Source organism: Papio anubis, chromosome 18, assembly GCF_008728515.1.
Source record: "Papio anubis isolate 15944 chromosome 18, Panubis1.0, whole genome shotgun sequence".
Lineage (NCBI taxonomy): Eukaryota > Metazoa > Chordata > Mammalia > Primates > Cercopithecidae > Papio > Papio anubis.
This window is the reverse complement of record NC_044993.1, coordinates 45,791,573-45,808,285: the sequence shown is the minus strand read 5'-3', so window position 1 is coordinate 45,808,285 and position 16,713 is coordinate 45,791,573. Positions and strand designations below refer to the sequence as shown.

The window sequence follows — 16,713 nt, the reverse complement described above, 5'->3', positions numbered from 1 at the left end:
CGTGATCCCCTTGCCTTGGCCTTCCAAAGGGCTGGGATTATAGGCGTGAGCCACTGCACCCAGCCTTAAGGGACCAGGACCTTATCTTTCTACCCTGCTGTACCATCTTTAGCTTTTATCTTTTTAGTCTCATGCTTTTGTTTCTTCATGTTAGGATGGCTGCCATAACTCCAGGGTATACACCAGTCCTCTAAACAAGAAACAAGGGGTTGAGACAAAACAGTCTGAGAAAGTTTTCTGGGAACAAAAGACCTCCAAGCTGGCCGGGCGCGGTGGCTCAATGCCTGTCATCCCAGCACTTTGGGAGGCTAAGGCGGGCGGATCACGAGGTTAGGAGATTGAGACCATCCTATGAATGGTGAAACCCCGTCTCCACTAAAAATACAAAAAATTAGCCGGGTGTAGTGGCGGGCGTCTGTAGTCCCAGCTACTCGGGAGGCTGAGGCGGGAGAATGGCGTGAACCTGGGAGGCGGAGCTTGCAGTGAGCTGAGATCGCACCACTGTACTCCAGCCTGGGCGACAGAGCAAGACTCTGTCTCAAAAAAAAAAAAAAAAAAAAAAGACCTCCAAGCTGACTTTGCTTCATAACTCATTGGCTCAAACTGAGCTATATGCCCATACCTAGAACAATCACTGACAAAGGGGAATAGCAAAAAAGGCCTCTGGCTTATTTACAACTTATTTATTTTCTGGGGTTGGGTTGGGGCCTCCTTCACCTGGGAGCAAGGAACTTCTGCCAGCTGTCCAGTGTTAATCAGGTTCTGTTACCCAAGAATGGCTGTTGGGTAAGTGACTTGTTTCTTCCACAACCCTGCACAGACATTTCTATAGTAACATGTGTCAGGATTTCTTAAATTTTCTAGAATAGAAGAAAATCAAAATTTTTATTAATATGTGTTCAATAAATGTTTTGGTAAAAAAAGTGTTTTTGTTACAATTGAAACTATTCAGAATAGATAAACTGAAAGTCTTGGTTAAAAGTGTTCAAGGCCGGGTGTGATGGCTTACACTTGGGTAGGCTGAGGTGGGCAGATTACTTGAGGCAAGTAAAGACCAGCCCAGGCAACGTGGCGAAACCCTTTCTCCTCAAAATTGAAAAATTAGTTGGATGTGCACACCTATAGTCCCAGCTACTCAGGTGGCTGGATTGCAGGAGCCTGGGAGGTCAAGGCTGCAGTCAACTGTGATCATGTCACTGCACTCTAGCCTGGGCGACAGGGTGAGACCCTGTCTCAAAAATAAAATAAGGCTGGGTCCGGTGGCTCATGTCTATAATCCCAGCACTTTGAGCGGCCAAGGTGGGCAGATCACTTGAGCTCACAAGTTGGAGACCAACCTGGGCAATATGGCAAAACCCTGTCTGTACAAAAAAATACAAAAATTAGCCAGGATGGTGGCACGCGCCTGTAGTTCAAGCTACTTGGAAGGCTGAGGCAGGAGGATGGCTTGAGCCCGGGAGGCAGAGGTTTAGTGAGCCGAGATCGCACCACTGCACTCCTGCCTGGGTGATAGAGCCAGACCTTGTCTCAAAAAATGAAATAATAAAGTAAGTGTTCAGGCTGGGCATGGTGGCTCAGGCCTATAATCCCAGCACTTTGGGAGGCTGAGGCGGGAGGATCACCTGAGGTCGGGAGTTCGAGACCAGCCTGACCAACATGGGGAAACCCTGTCTGTACTAAAAATACAAAATTACCCAGGCATGGTGGCACATGCCTGTAATCCCCGCTACTCGGGAGGCTGAGGCAGGATAATCGCTTGAATCCAGGAGGCGTAGATTGCCGTGAGCTGAGATCACACCATTGCACTCCAGCCTGGGCAACAAGAGCAAAACTCCATCTCAAAAAAAAAAAAAAAAAAAGTTCAAACTGAGTTACCAGAAATGTTGAAGTTGTTTCTGTGTTTGATGGAAGGTTGAACTAGATAACCTTCTAAGAGCCTTTATGGTTCTGACTGTGACCTTAAATCCCTGTCTGTAAGCTGTGACAATGGATTTATTGACATCTATCTTGTGAATCTGTTCTGGATTTCAGGTGGTATGACTGTTGTAATACTTAAGAATCCCTTGCTCATAAAGCATTGAGGATTCTGTTCTTCCCTCGATGTTGTGTATTCCCCTACTCTTTTAGTTAGACTCAAAGAAGTTAGATTCTAGGCCGGAGCAGACCGAAGAGGTGAAGCCCTTAAAGGAAGAACTTGTATGGCGTTAAATATAGATATGTATTTTTTGTGACAGGGTCTCACTTTGTCGCCCAGGCTGAAGTGCAGTGGTGGGATCTCAGCTCATTGCAACCTCTGCCTCCTGGGTTCAAGCCTGAGTTCTCATGCCTCAGCCTCCTGAGTAGCTGGGATTACAGGTGCCTGCCACCACGCCTAGCTAATTTTTGTATTTTTAGTAGAGACAGGGTCTCATGTTGGCCAGGCTGGTCTCGAACTCCCGACTTAAAGTGATCCACCTGCCTCGGCTTCTCAGAGTGCAGGGATTACAAGCGTAAGCCACCATGTCCCGCTGTAATTAAACATTTTTGATCCGCTAGGCTAATTGAAACTTTGGCCTAGAGCATTGATTACCTTTTAACCCCAGCCTTACATTGCTAAGCATTCTACCCGTTGCAGCTTGTAGCTAGCTCCCTGTATCCCTTAATGTCTCTTCAGGAAAACTGCAGACGTTGGCAGTGCTGTTGCGGCAGCTCAAGGCAGAGGGCCACCGAGTGCTCATCTTCACCCAGATGACCCGAATGCTGGATGTATTGGAGCAGTTTCTCACCTACCATGGCCATCTCTACCTGCGCCTGGATGGGTCTACTAGAGTTGAACAGAGACAGGTAACCCAGGTTTCTGCAGCCCTTAGAGGCTCACCTCTGCTTCTCTCTTCTTTTCCCAGGATTTGGGCTTCCAGAGGGGGTGCCACTAAGCCTTAGACCTGTTTCGGGGGATAAGTCTCCCAGTATCATCTTTTTTTCCCTTTCCTTCTAGGCCTTGATGGAACGGTTCAATGCAGACAAACGCATATTCTGCTTCATCCTTTCAACTCGGAGTGGGGGTGTGGGCGTGAACCTGACAGGAGCAGACACTGTTGTTTTTTATGACAGCGACTGGAATCCCACCATGGATGCTCAGGCCCAGGACCGCTGTCACCGAATTGGCCAGACCCGGGATGTTCACATATATAGGTATTGCCTAGTCTTCCCTCACCTTACTTCCCCTTTACTGATGGGGTTTCCTGGATATATTTGGCTGCTTACACATGGCCTTCATCACCCCCTAGGCTTATCAGTGAACGGACAGTGGAGGAGAACATCCTAAAAAAGGCAAATCAGAAGAGAATGTTGGGAGACATGGCCATTGAGGGAGGCAACTTCACCACAGCCTATTTTAAACAGGTACTTAAGTAAGATCTTTTAGCCTATGCAGGAGAAAACTGCTGTGCCTTTAGGAATTCCTCCTGTTTATTAAAAAAGACTGCTTTGCACTTTGGGAGGCTGAGGCAGGCGGATCACTTGAGGCCAGGAGTTCGAGACCAGGCTGGCCAACATGATGAAACCCCGTCTCTACTAAAAATACAAAAATTAGCCAGGCGTGATGGTAGGTGCCTGTAATCCTAGCTGATTGACAGGCTGAGGCAGGAGAATCGCTTGAACCTGAGAGGCGGAGGTTGCAGTGAGCTGAGATGGCGCCATTGCACTTTAGCCTGGGTGACGAGAGCAAAAGTGTCTCAAAAAAGAAAAAACAAAAAGGACTGCTTTGGCCTTCACAGACCTGTGTCTTCAGCCAGTGGCACCCCTGATAGTTCCAAGAACCATCAGCCTTACAACTTAGAGCCTTACAGCTTAGACCTAAGACTAGCATTCTGTTGATTCTGACACTTCCCTCTGTTCTATCTGATAGCAGACCATCCGAGAGCTGTTTGATATGCCCCTGGAGGAACCTTCTAGCTCATCTGTGCCCTCTGCCCCTGAAGAGGAAGAAGAGACTGTGGCCAGCAAGCAGACTCATATTCTGGAGCAGGTGAAAAAAGAGTGGGCAGTTCCTAAAGTTGAGCTAATTCTTACAGCATATCTTGTCCTTTGTTAGTCTGTTGAACTTGTCCAGGGGAAAGAGATGTTTTTTCTGCTTCCCAGATTACAGTCAGCCTTTGATAGTTGTAAGCACATTGCTTATTGGTTCACATGATTTAGTAGGAAAAAAGACAGGATTTTGGAGTCCTTAGTTTTAGGTTTGAATTTCAGTAATGCTTCTTTAGTGTTAAGACAAGTTACAATCCTCACTCTTTTGAACCTCACTTCCTATTAAAAGTAATGTGGGCAGGGCATGGTGGGTGGCTCACACCTGTAATCCCAGCACTTTGGGAGGCTGAGGCTCCCAACTGGAAAGCTTTGAAAACACACAAATGCTCAAACCCAGCACCCCAAAATTATGATAGATTTTGAGAGAGGGCCAAGGAATAAATCTTTTAAAAACCTTTCCAAATGTGATTTAATTATGTATAAGTGTTTGAAACAGCGTTTCACATTAAGTACAAAGCATTAAGTGTGGCCGGGCGCGGTGGCTCAAGCCTGTAATCCCAGCACTTTGGGAGGCCAAGACGGGTGGATCACGAGGTCGGGAGATCGAGACCATCCTGGCTAACACGGTGAAATCCCGTCTCTACTAAAAAAATACAAAAACAAAAAAAATTAGCCAGGCGAGGTGGCGGGCGCCTGTAGTCCCAGCTACTCGGGAGGCTGAGGCAGGAGAATGGCGGGAACCCAGGAGGCGGAGCTTGCAGTGAGCCGAGATCGCGCCACTGCACTCCAGCCTAGGCGACAGAGCGAGACTCCGTCTAAAAAAAAAAAAAAAAAAAAGCATTAAGTACAAAGCATATCCACCTCACCATTTAATCCTCAAAATTATTTCCTTTTCATTAGCATTTCCACTTAAGAGAAGTATTTAGGTTGATGCAAAAATAATTGCAGTTTTTGACATTATATTACTTTTTTTGGAGATGGAGTCTCGCTCTTTCGCCCAGGCTGGAGTGCAGTGACACGATCTCGGCTCACTACAACCTCCACCTCCTGGGTTCAAGCGATTCTCCTGCCTCAGCCTCCTGTGTAGCTGGGATTACAGGCACGTGCCACCACGCCCAGCAGATTTTTGTTTTTTTGTTTTTTTTTTTTGAGACGGAGTCTCGCTCTGTCGCCCAGGCTGGAGTGCAGTGGCCGGATCTCAGCTCACTGCAAGCTCCGCCTCCTAGGTTCCCGCCATTCTCCCGCCTCAGCCTCCCGAGTAGCTGGGACCACAGGCGCCCGCCACCTCGCCCGGCTAATTTTTTGTATTTTTTAGTAGAGACGGGGTTTCACCGTGTTAGCCAGCATGGTCTCGATCTCCTGACCTCGTGATCCGCCCATCTCGGCCTCCCAAAGTGCTGGGATTACAGGCTTGAGCCACCGCGCCCGGCCGATTTTTGTATTTTTAATAGAGATGGGGTTTCACCACGTTGGTCAGGCTGGTCTTGAACTCCTGACCTCATGATCTGCCTGCTTTTGCCTCCCAAAGTACTGGAATTACAGGAGTGAGCCACCGTGCCCAGGTGAATTGTGCATTTCTATTCACATCTTTCTGTGATGGCTTTTTTGTTTGTTTGTTTTTTTGTTTTTTGAGAGCTGAGGCTGGCTTTAAAGGAAGGGAGGTAGAGCGAGCAATCTCTAAAATACTCATTTTTCCCTAGTGGGTGTCCTGGTAAAATCCGTTCCATCCTTTGTGGACCACTGAGTTGTGGTAACTCTGGAGGCCTAGGAGGTTGTTGAGTTCTATTGCAAACCTAGTTTGGTGTATGCCTGGTCTTGCCTGAATCAAATCACATGATGTAAAGTACTTGTAGTCCCATGTTTTTGTTTCCTTTTATACACCCTGGTAGGCATTGTGTCGGGCAGAAGATGAAGAGGATATCCGTGCAGCCACCCAGGCCAAGGCTGAACAGGTGGCTGAGCTTGCAGAATTTAATGAGAACGATGGGTTTCCTGCTTGTGAGGGAGAGGAGGCTGGCCGGCCTGGGGCTGAGGATGAGGAGATGTCCCGGGCTGAGCAGGAAATTGCTGCCCTCGTAGAACAGGTCAGTCAGTGTTGGACCCACTAGTTCTTGACTTTACTGCTTCCCCTAGGCTTGTGACCCTCCTTCTGTCTTCCCTGCTGGGAATAAATAAGGGTGGTGGGTCCCTGGGTACCAGCTTCCTACGTTTATCATCACTGCTCCTCCTTGCAGCTGACCCCCATTGAGCGTTATGCCATGAAATTCCTGGAGGCCTCACTGGAGGAGGTGAGCCGAGAGGAGCTCAAACAGGCAGAAGTGAGTATTTCCAGGGATGGGGCTGGCAGTTGGAAGCTGCTAATTTCTTTTTCTTTTTTTTTTTTTGAGACAAAGTTTCACTCTGTCGCCCAGTCTGGAGTGTATTGGTACAATCTCAGGTCACTGCAATCTTTGCCTCCTGGGTTCAAGCAGTTCTCCTGCCTCAGCCTCCCGAGAAGCTGGGATTACAGGCGTGTGCCACCACACCTGGCTAGTTTTTGTATTTTTAGTACAGACGGGGTTTCACCATGTTGGCCAGGCTGGTCTTGAACTCCTGACCTCAGGTGATCCGCTGGCCTCAGCCTCCCCAAGTGCTGGAATTACAGGCATGAGCCACTGCGCCTGGCCTGGAAGCTGCTAATTTCTACTCACTCTCTACTCTGCTTGCCTCCTCCTGACCACTTGTGGGCCCTGTTGTTGTAGGAGCAAGTGGAAGCTGCCCGCAAAGACCTGGACCAAGCCAAGGAGGAGGTGTTCCGCCTACCCCAAGAGGAGGAGGAGGGGCCGGGGGCTGGGGATGAGAGTTCCTGTGGGACTGGTGGAGGCACCCACCGGCGCAGTAAAAAGGCCAAGGCCCCTGAGAGGCCAGGGACTCGTGTCAGTGAGCGTCTTCGTGGAGCCCGGGCTGAGACTCAAGGGGCAAACCACACTCCTGTCATATCCGCCCATCAAACTCGCAGCACCACCACACCGCCCCGCTGCAGTCCTGCCAGGGAGAGAGTTTCCAGGCCAGCACCTAGGCCTCGACCCACTCCAGCTTCAGCTCCAGCTGCAATTCCTGCCCTTGTTCCTGTCCCAGTCTCTGCCCCAGTACCCATTTCAACCCCAAATCCAATAACCATTCTCCCTGTCCATATATTGCCTTCTCCTCCCCCTCCACAGATTCCTCCTTGTTCTCCTGCCTGCACCCCTCCTCCCGCCTGTACCCCTCCACCAGCTCATACACCGCCTCCAGCCCAAACCTGTCTTTTAACTCCTTCCTCTCCTCTCTTGCTTGGTCCACCTTCTGTGCCCATTTCTCCCCCAGTCACCAACCTCCCCTTGGGCTTGAGGCCTGAGGCAGAACTGTGTGCCCAGGCGTTGGCATCTCCAGAGTCCCTGGAGCTGGCTTCTGTGGCCAGTTCAGAAACCTCCTCACTTACTCTTGTGCCCCCTAAAGATCTGTTGCCAGTTGCTGTGGAGATCCTGCCTGTGTCAGAGAAGAACCTTTCTCTCACCCCTTCTGCACCCAGCCCGACCTTGGAGGCTGGCAGTGTCCCTAACGGTCAAGAACAGGAGGCACCAGATTCTGCTGAGGGCACCACCCTTACAGTGCTGCCTGAAGGTGAGGAGTTGCCCCTGTGTGTGAGTGAGAGCAATGGCCTGGAGCTCCCACCCTCAGCAGCATCTGATGAGCCACTTCAGGAGCCACTGGAAGCTGACAGGACCTCGGAAGAGCTGGCAGAGGCCCAGACCCCAACCTCCAGCCCAGAGAAGCCACAGGAACTTGTTACACCTGAGGTTGCAGCTCCATCCACCTCATCTTCAGCCACTTCCTCGCCTGAGGGTCCTTCACCTGCCCGACCTCCTCGGCGTCGCACCAGTGCTGATGTGGAAATTAGGGGTCAAGGGACTGGTCGGCCAGGACAACCACCAGGCCCCAAAGTGCTTCGAAAGCTGCCAGGACGGCTAGTAACTGTGGTAGAGGAAAAGGAACTGGTGCGGCGGCGGCGGCAGCAGCGGGGAGCTGCCAGCACCCTAGTGCCTGGGGTCTCTGAGACTAGCGCCAGCCCAGGAAGCCCGTCTGTCCGCAGCATGTCAGGGCCAGAATCCTCCCCTCCCATTGGTGGGCCTTGTGAAGCTGCTCCTTCATCCTCACTGCCCACTCCGCCCCAGCAGCCCTTCATTGCTCGCCGTCACATTGAGCTGGGGGTGACTGGTGGTGGCACCCCAGAGAATGGAGACGGAGCACTGCTTGCCATCACCCCACCTGCTGTGAAACGTCGGAGGGGGAGGCCCCCCAAGAAGAACAGGTCTCCAGCAGATGCTGGGAGAGGTGTGGATGAGGCACCCTCATCCACCTTGAAGGGAAAAACCAATGGGGCTGACCCAGTCCCTCGGCCTGAGACCCTAATTGTTGCAGAGCCTGTCCTGGAACCACAGTTTGTTCCTGGGCCCCAGCCTCTTGGACCCCAGCCACTTCACAGACCCAATCCTATCCTGTCACCTGTGGAGAAAAGAAGGCGAGGGCGACCCCCTAAGGCACGAGATTTGCCCATCCCTGGGACCATTTCCTCTCCAGGGGATGGCAACTCCGAAAGTCGGACACAGCCACCCCCACACCCATCACCCCTAACCCCACTCCCACCACTGCTAGCTTGTCCCACTGCTACTGTTGCCAACACTGTCACCACTGTCACCATTTCAACGTCCCCACCCAAACGGAAGAGGGGCCGACCTCCCAAGAATCCTCCATCACCTCGGCCCAGCCAGCTCCCTGTGTTGGACCGTGACAGCACTTCTGTCCTCGAGAGCTGTGGATTGGGGAGGCGACGGCAACCGCAGGGCCAAGGGGAGAGTGAGGGTAGTTCCTCTGATGAGGATGGAAGCCGCCCCCTCACCCGCCTGGCCCGCCTTCGGCTTGAAGCAGAAGGAATGCGAGGACGGAAGAGTGGAGGGTCCATGGTGGTGGCTGTAATTCAGGATGACCTGGACTTAGCAGATAGCGGGCCAGGCGGGTTGGAAATGACACCTCCTGTGGTCTCATTAGCCCCAAAACTGCGCTCGACCCGGCTGCGTCCAGGGTCTCTAGTCCCCCCACTAGAGACTGAGAAGGTGCCTCGCAAACGAGCAGGGGCCCCAGTTGGTGGGGGTCCTGGGCTGGCAAAGCGGGGCCGCCTGCAGCCCCCAAGTCCCCTGGGGCCTGAGGGTTCGGTAGAGGAGTCTGAGGCTGAAGCCTCAGGTGAGGAGGAGGAAGGGGATGGGACCCCACGCCGACGTCCTGGTCCCCGCCGGCTTGTTGGGACCACCAACCAAGGGGACCAGCGCATCTTGCGCAGCAGTGCCCCTCCCTCCCTGGCTGGCCCTACTGTTAGTTACAGAGGCCGCAAGGCCAAGACGTGAGTGGGCTGCCCCTCCACCTAGGCTTTCCACCGTGGCCGCTCCCTCCATGACCAGGCCTGACTCTGTTAACCACTACTTGAAGTCTTGAGGGGGAAAGCCTCCAGGGAGACATAGGGGCCTTCTCCCTTCTTCCCACCAAAGTAGGGGGTAGGCAACTGGTTGTCATGGAAATGGGGATCATCACAGCCCCCCTCCCCTTCACCCCACGTGGCTGGGCAGTGTTAAGGGTGGCAAGATAGTCTCTGTCCCCACCCCCTTGTACTTGATTCCCCAGCTGTCTTTCACAGCCCCCCACCCTTAGGGGAAAGGGGAGGGGCTTCTCTACAATGAGGTTTTTTTCTTTTTTTCTTTTTTTCTTTTTTTTTTTTTTTAAGAAGAAAAAATAATAAACTTAGTTTCTGTACGAGCATCCGCGTAAGGAGGCTTCTGATTTTCTGGTCTGGTGGAGGGTTGGGTGGGAACTTGGGCATCGTTTTTCTCTTCCCTTTTGCTCTTGCAAAGATCCTAGCACCTGATCTCTAGCCTAGGACTGTATATTCCAAGTCGAAACCTACCCAAGAAAAGGGAAGATTGGTGAATTTGATGTGGTAGGGTGCCTTTCCCTAGTCAGTTTGAAGTCACAGACATCCTTTTCCTCCTTTCTTTTCCCTCGGTTCCTAGACGTTCCTCAGAGCTCTTTGATGCCTCAGACCTTTCCCTTTTATCCCTCTTGCTCAGGTGCTTCCTTTCACTCCTTTTTCCAGAGGGCAGGTGTCCTAGCTCCAGTTGGTCCATCCCTTGGGCCCTCCCCTGCTCTTCATCTAGCCAAACTGGTTTGAGTCAGCCACACCCCTTCCCAGCTCCCTGAGCTCTTCAGGTGGTGGCTGGCCACTCAACCCCACCCCTGGGCTTGGCTTGGAGCCCTGAGTCAGCTCCATCACCACCCAAGCCAAACCAAAGCTGAGGCAGGAGCCGAAACTCAGAGTCCCTCAAAGCCTATAGCCAGGTAAGAGCCCTGTTCATTTTATATTCTCTGTTTACTCCTTGGGCCCTCCTTGTGTCTTCCTGTTGACTCTGTTTACCTCATCCGAGTTATTTATTTGTATCTACTTCCCTGCAGCTTCTTGGCACACATCATTCTTTGCTCTCTGCTTGTCTCACCCCTTTCACCTTTCCTATCCTTTGTTACTTGGGTTCAGGGAGCCATTGTGGTTTCATTTTGTATGGGTTGTAGGAGAATGGTTGGAGATAAGGGTAGAAAGGTGGTTTGATGCCAGGGCCTAGAGGACCTGAGAAGTAGGGAGACGAGAAATAATTAAGTAGGGCATCATTATGCAGGTTTCTGTGTGATAATGAGATCATTTGGACTCAGTGTACTAGTCTGATTGTGTTGTGTGGCCTGGGTTAAAATAGAGGAGGTGGCAGGGAGGCAGCATAGCAGAGGAAGACCTGACTTAGGGAAGTAAGGTCTTTTTGGTGTTTGGTTTCAGCGGTAAAAAAGGGCTTACTCGGGTATATTTTCCTTACCTTTCTCCATTCCCATAACTGTTTTCATGTAAAATGGCTGCTTTGCTTGAAGTGGGGTGCAGTACCTAGGGTTCTGCTCTCTGACATCTATAGTACTCAAGGGGCAGCCTCTTGGGAATCTGGGGGAATTGTAGGGTCCTTTGAAATACAGATTAAAATAACAGATTCATAGCAGCTTTCAAGAGTTTGTATTTCTCCTGCTTCTTGGTGTGCACCTGTCATTTGGCCTCTTCCCACTTGTTGTAACACTAAATAATACAGATAATGCCTTGTCTACATTGGCTTGCTTTCAAAGACTCAGAACCTCAAACTCAGGTAAAAGGATTCCAGCCACACATCACATTTCCTCTTCTGCTCTGTGAGTCACTAGAGGAATTCCCCAGTAAGGCAGCATTCCTGAGTGCCAGGCTATGCCATGAGAACAGAGTGCTCCGAGGGGTGGAGTCTGAGCAAGCAAGGCCAAGGGCTCAGTAGTTGGGCTCACAAGTACCTTGACTATCGCCCACAGGTGATGGAGGACGAGGAGAAGGCAGTGGAGATCTTGATGGGCAACACGGAAGCTGCTCATCCTCCATCCCCCATCCGCTGCTGCTGGCTCCGCCTCCGCTGCTTGGCAGCTACTAGCATTATCTGTGGCTGCTCTTGCCTGGGAGTCGTGGCTCTGGTGTTTGCCATCAAGGTGAGGAGTGCAATTCCCATGGGAACAGGGGGGTGGGTATAAGGCAATGGTTTCATGTATCTGATCTATCTACATTGATTAGTCACTGAATACCTATCAGTGCTCTGGGCCTAGTGCCAGAAATAAGAGTAAGACACGGTTCCTTGCCATCAGAGGACCCATAGTCTAATGAAAGAGATGACAGTGAAAAAGGATAATTAATAGAATGCAGTTCATCAGTACCATAATACAGGAAGCACACGACAGTCTGGGAGCCAGGGAGGATCTATGTATATAATTATATATGTGTATGTGGTAGAGTAGGTAACTGGAAAGGCATCCTAGGAGAGGTGACGGGAATTAACCTTAAAGTGTGAGTGAATAAGGGTGGAAGGGCATTCCAGATAAAGGAAGCAGTGTGTACAAAGGCCTGTGGGGCACGACTGGACCAGTGAGGAATAGTGAGAGATGAAGCTAGAGGACCCAGATTTCCAAGGGCCTCCAGTTCTGTGCTTAAGAGTTTTGACTTTATCTGGAAAGTACTAGGGGGGCATTGAGTGGTTCCTGCAGGGAAAAGTGACGTGGTTAGATTTGAGTTTTAGAAAGATCCACTCTCAAGGCCTACATCGAGGGTGACTTGGAGGGGGCAAGGCTAGAGGCTGCTGAACGGTGATAAGCACAATCTTTAGGAGTCTGAAAGACACTACTGGGTTTTTGAGAGGGCTTCACCATTTCAAAAAGCCTATTAGAAACAGCATATGTCCGCCGGGCGCGGTGATTTAGGCCTGTAATCCCAGCACTTTGGGAGGCCGAGGTGGGCACATCACGAGGTCAGGAGATTGAGACCATCCAGTCCAACATGGTGAAACCCTGTCTCTACTAAAAATACAAAAATTAGCTGGGCGTGATGGTGCGTGCCTGTAATCCCAGCTACTCTGGAGGCTGAGGCAGGAGAATTGCTTGAACCAGGGAGTCGGAGGTTGCAGTGAGCCGAGGAGTGCAGTGGAGTGCCACTGCACTCCAGCCTGGTGACAGACTCCGTCTCAAAAAAAAAAAAAAAAGAAAAAGAAACAGCACATGTCCTTTAGGAAAGGCTACACAGGTTAAGTTAAACTTCATGCTGGAATTTTCTCAACCCTAGACATATTTTAACAGTCAGAAACTTACTGTAAGAACTCCTGGGTTCCATTAGGGCAAAATCCTAAAAAGGGCCCTTAATGATGACAAAGAGACTGGGCACGGTGGCTCACACCTGTAATCCCAGCACTTTGGGAGGCCGAGGTGGGCAGAACACTTGAGGTCACGAGTTCGAGACCAACCTGACCAACATGGTGAAACCCCATCTCTACTAAAAATACAAAATTAGCTGGGTGTGGTGGCACGCGCCTGTAATCCCAGCTACTCAGGAGGCTGAGACAGGAGAATTGCTTGAATCTGGGAGGCAGAGGTTGCAGTGAGATCACACTATTGCACTCCAGCCTGGGCGACAGGAGTGAAACTGTCTCAAGAAAAAAAAAGATGGAAAAGATACCCATCAGGCTATGAGAATGAGGTGGTGTTTGGGCATGAATGAAATACTCCAGGCTCACTATTTCTTGCCAATAGTTACAAATTCTGAATCAATCTTGGATGGTTGGAAAGAATGGGGAATAAAAGAATTGGAAAGTACTTTACCATATGCGATCTTGTGAGCTAACTGTGGCCACTCTGAGAAGTAGGCAGGGCGCAGAGATGGGTACCTTATTTTGCAGATGAGAGTTTAGAATCAGAAACTGGAAAGGAGGTAGAGGGTTTGGATGTGAGATTTTCATCTGTGACAGGGAAGGGGGAGTGAAGTGGGGAAATGGACACCTTGGGGCAGAAGTAGTGGGAGAACCTAACCAAGAACCTGCCCCCACAGGCAGAAGAGCGGCATAAAGCAGGCCGGTCCGAGGAGGCAGTGCGCTGGGGGGCCCGGGCCCGGAAATTCATCCTGGCCAGCTTTGCTGTCTGGCTTGCTGTCCTCACTCTGGGTCCCCTGCTGCTGTGGTTGCTCTCCTACGCCATCGCTCAGGCTGAGTGACCCTGGATGGCCTCTGCTGAGAGCCAGCTGAGACCTCCTGGATCCTGCAATGCGGCATTGCTAAGGTCCTGTGACAGCAGTGGTTGGAAGGATCCTGGTTGGAAGGATGGGGACTCTCAAGGGGCTTCGGAAGAGCTCTTCTAGCCCTTTGTAAAAGGAGGGCAGCAGCTGAGACTGATGAGAGGAGGGCAGCCTGCTCTGTTCTTTCAGGGCCTCCCATCCCTATCTCCCCCACCCAAGCCCACCCTAGGCCTCTACCCAGCGGGAGGGGTTGAAGACCAGGCCTGGTTTTATTAGAATTCATTTTGTAATAAAAGCCTTTTTTAGTGGTGAAATACTCCTGTCTAATTGTTCTCCCCCTGCTTTACTTTGGGCCCTTGGTGAGAGCCAGCCTGAACATCTGACTGATAGCAGAAGCCAGCATCCACCTCATCCAGGAGCTTCAAGAGAAGGAAACAATTTTTATTTTCTTCTTCTGGAAGTTTTCCTTCTTGGAAAGACCCCAGCTTCTCTCTTGTACGTCCACAGAGACTCTGAGGCCAAGAGCAGTAGCAGCTGCTACTATTTATGACTTACTATATTCCGGGCTGTGTTCTAAGCACTTTATATTTCTTAACTTCCTCCAGTTTTCAGTCACTCAGTAGGTATCTATACTATCATATCCATCATATGAATATGTCACATATGATAGGTATCAACTATCTGAGTGAAAACTGGAGGAAGTGTTCTAAAATGACAGTGTTCTCATTTTATACTTGAGGAAATAAGACAGATTTGCACAAGGTCCTCAGCTACTAAATGGTAGAGCTGAGACTGAACCCAAACAATTTTGGTTCCAGAGCTGAGAGAGGAGTGAAAGAGTTGGGTAACAGCAACAACCATCCTGTACATGGAGATTTGAATGATTAAAATGGATTTTCATATCTTTTATCTTGGACCTCATAATATTTTAAATTTTTTTTTAAATTATGAAGTATATCATACATATAGGAAAATACCCCAAACAAGTATGTATACAGTTCATTAACACAAAGCAAACATGAATAACCACATTCAGTAAAGAAATTGGAACATTGTCAACACTTCAAAGCCTCCTTTATACTCCTCCCAATCACTGCTACTTCCTTTCTTCCCACAGGTAACCACCATTCTGACTTCTAGCAGTGTCGTTTAATTTTGTCTGCATTTGAACTTTATATAAATGGAATCATGTATTCTTTTCATATTTCACAATGTTGTGAAATTTGTCAATATTTGGCATAGGTGTAGTTTTCATTGCTGTGCAGTATTCAGTCATATGAATGTATCACAATTTGTCCATTTTCTGTTGGTGGACTTTGGGATATTTGCAGTTTGGGGTTATTATGAGTCATGCCTTTTGGAGTGCACGTGTCCTGGCAAGCACCTTACCATAATTCAGAGTCCAGAAGAGCGCCTAAAGGAATTGGAGATGTTGCACACTGAAGAGAGACTAGAGGGGAAAGAGAGGCACATGATGGCTGTCCTCAGTGTTCCCAAGTGCTCCAGGAAGAAGGAAGAGAATTGATTGGTGGTCTCAGAAGTTAGAATTACAACAGTGGGTAGAAGCCATATACAGAGCAGTGTTCTCAACATAGCTTCACAATGGAACACCTGGGAGCCTTAAAAAGTAGTTAGGCCTGGGCTTTGCCCAGACTATATTCTGACTTAATTGGTGTGAGGTACAACTTGGGCATTAGGATTTCACAGTTTCTCCATTGATTCTAGTGCACATAGTTTGAGAACTACTGCTCTACAGATAAGATTTGATGGGGTTCACTGTGAAATTTCTAAATCAGGAAAAAAGGGTAACACATTTTAGAATGTTGTTTTGTTTTTTGTTCTTTTTTTTTTTTTTGGAGATGGAGTCTCGCTCTGTTGCCCAGGCTGAAGTGCAGTGGTGCGATCTCGGCTCACTGCAAGCTCTGCCTCCTGGGTTCATGCCATTCTCCTGCCTCAGCCTCCTGAGTAGCTGGGACTACAGGCACCCACCACCACGCCTGGCTAATTTTTTCTATTTTTAGTAAAGACTGGGTTTCACCGTGTTAGCCAGGATGATCTTGATCTCCTGACCTTGTGATCCACCCGCCTTGGCCTCCCAAAGTGCTGGGATTACAGGTGTGAGCCACCACACCCGACCTGTTCGTTTTTTTTTTTTTTTTCTTAACTTTTAAGTTCTGGGATACAAGCAGAACGTGCAGGTTTGCTACATAAGTATATGTGTGCCATGCTGGTTTGCTTCACCCATCAATCTGTCATCCAGGTTTTAAGCCACCACGCCCTGCTAATTTTCATATTTTTAGTAGAGACGGGATTTCACCATGTTGGTCAGATCTCTTGACCTCGTGATCCACGCACCTCGGCCTCCCAAAGTGCTGAGATTACAGGCGTGAGCCACTGTGCCTAGCCCAACACACAGATCTTAAGTGTTCAATTTGATGATTATTATTTTTTTTTTTTTTTGAGATGGAGTCTCACTCTGTCACCCAGGCTGGAGTGCAGTGGTGCGATCTCGGCTCGCTGCAACCTCTGCCTCCCGGGTTCAAGTGATTCTTCTGCCTCAGCCTCCTGAGTAGCTAGGATTACAGGCACGTGCCATCACGCCTGGCTAATTTTTGTATTTTTAGTAGAAATGGGATTTCACCATGTTGGTCAGGCTGGTTTTGAACTCCTGACCTCGTGATCCGCCCACCTCGGCCTCCCAAAGTGCTGGGATTACAGGGGTGAGCTACCGTGCCCAGCCGATGAATGTTTTAACATAAATAAACCTGTGTAGTCACTCACTCACCACCTATAGGAATATAACATTTGCAGCACATCAGCAAGCTCCCTCATACTCCTCATTATTTTTATCCCTGATACTGACTTAAGGGAAACCTCTTCAATCTGGTTCCTGTGTCCTTGTGATAAGCCCCCTCTTTAGTAATTTCTAGCACCAATCGCTCCAGACTCACCTTGTACTTTCCCTGCTGAAGCCTAGAAATTGGCCATTTCTCCTGAACAGCCTTGGTTCCTTTTATCGGGGACTGTTGTTGAGAAATCAG

General features: G+C 49.6%; 2 protein-coding genes across 5 annotated transcripts in view; both read left to right on the top strand.

Annotated features, from left to right (window-relative positions):
- SRCAP (Snf2 related CREBBP activator protein) overlaps positions 1–13,986 on the top strand; it is a 47,632-nt gene extending 33,646 nt beyond the window's left edge. For all 3 annotated transcript variants that reach the window (XM_009196276.4, XM_031658303.1, XM_009196278.4), the window contains exons 28-35: positions 2,654–2,823; positions 2,975–3,171; positions 3,267–3,381; positions 3,887–4,006; positions 5,895–6,089; positions 6,240–6,323; positions 6,747–11,610; positions 13,490–13,986. In XM_009196276.4, coding sequence (XP_009194540.2) covers positions 2,654–2,823; positions 2,975–3,171; positions 3,267–3,381; positions 3,887–4,006; positions 5,895–6,089; positions 6,240–6,323; positions 6,747–9,425 — 3,560 coding nt within the window. In that variant the 3' untranslated portion in view covers positions 9,426–11,610; positions 13,490–13,986. The remainder of the gene's footprint in view (positions 1–2,653; positions 2,824–2,974; positions 3,172–3,266; positions 3,382–3,886; positions 4,007–5,894; positions 6,090–6,239; positions 6,324–6,746; positions 11,611–13,489) is intronic.
- Positions 10,084–14,878, top strand: TMEM265 (transmembrane protein 265). Of its 2 annotated transcripts, XM_009196274.3 has the most exons (3): positions 10,084–10,410; positions 11,440–11,610; positions 13,490–13,986. In XM_009196274.3, exons 2-3 carry the CDS (start codon positions 11,443–11,445, stop codon positions 13,649–13,651), a joined length of 330 nt encoding a protein of 109 aa, XP_009194538.1. In that variant the 5' UTR covers positions 10,084–10,410; positions 11,440–11,442; the 3' UTR covers positions 13,652–13,986. The 2 variants fall into 2 exon arrangements, with proteins under 2 accessions (XP_009194538.1, XP_009194537.2); XM_009196273.3 differs by lacking the exon at positions 10,084–10,410 and having other exon boundaries at positions 11,321–11,610; positions 13,490–14,878.
- Positions 14,879–16,713: the final 1,835 nt, after the last annotated feature.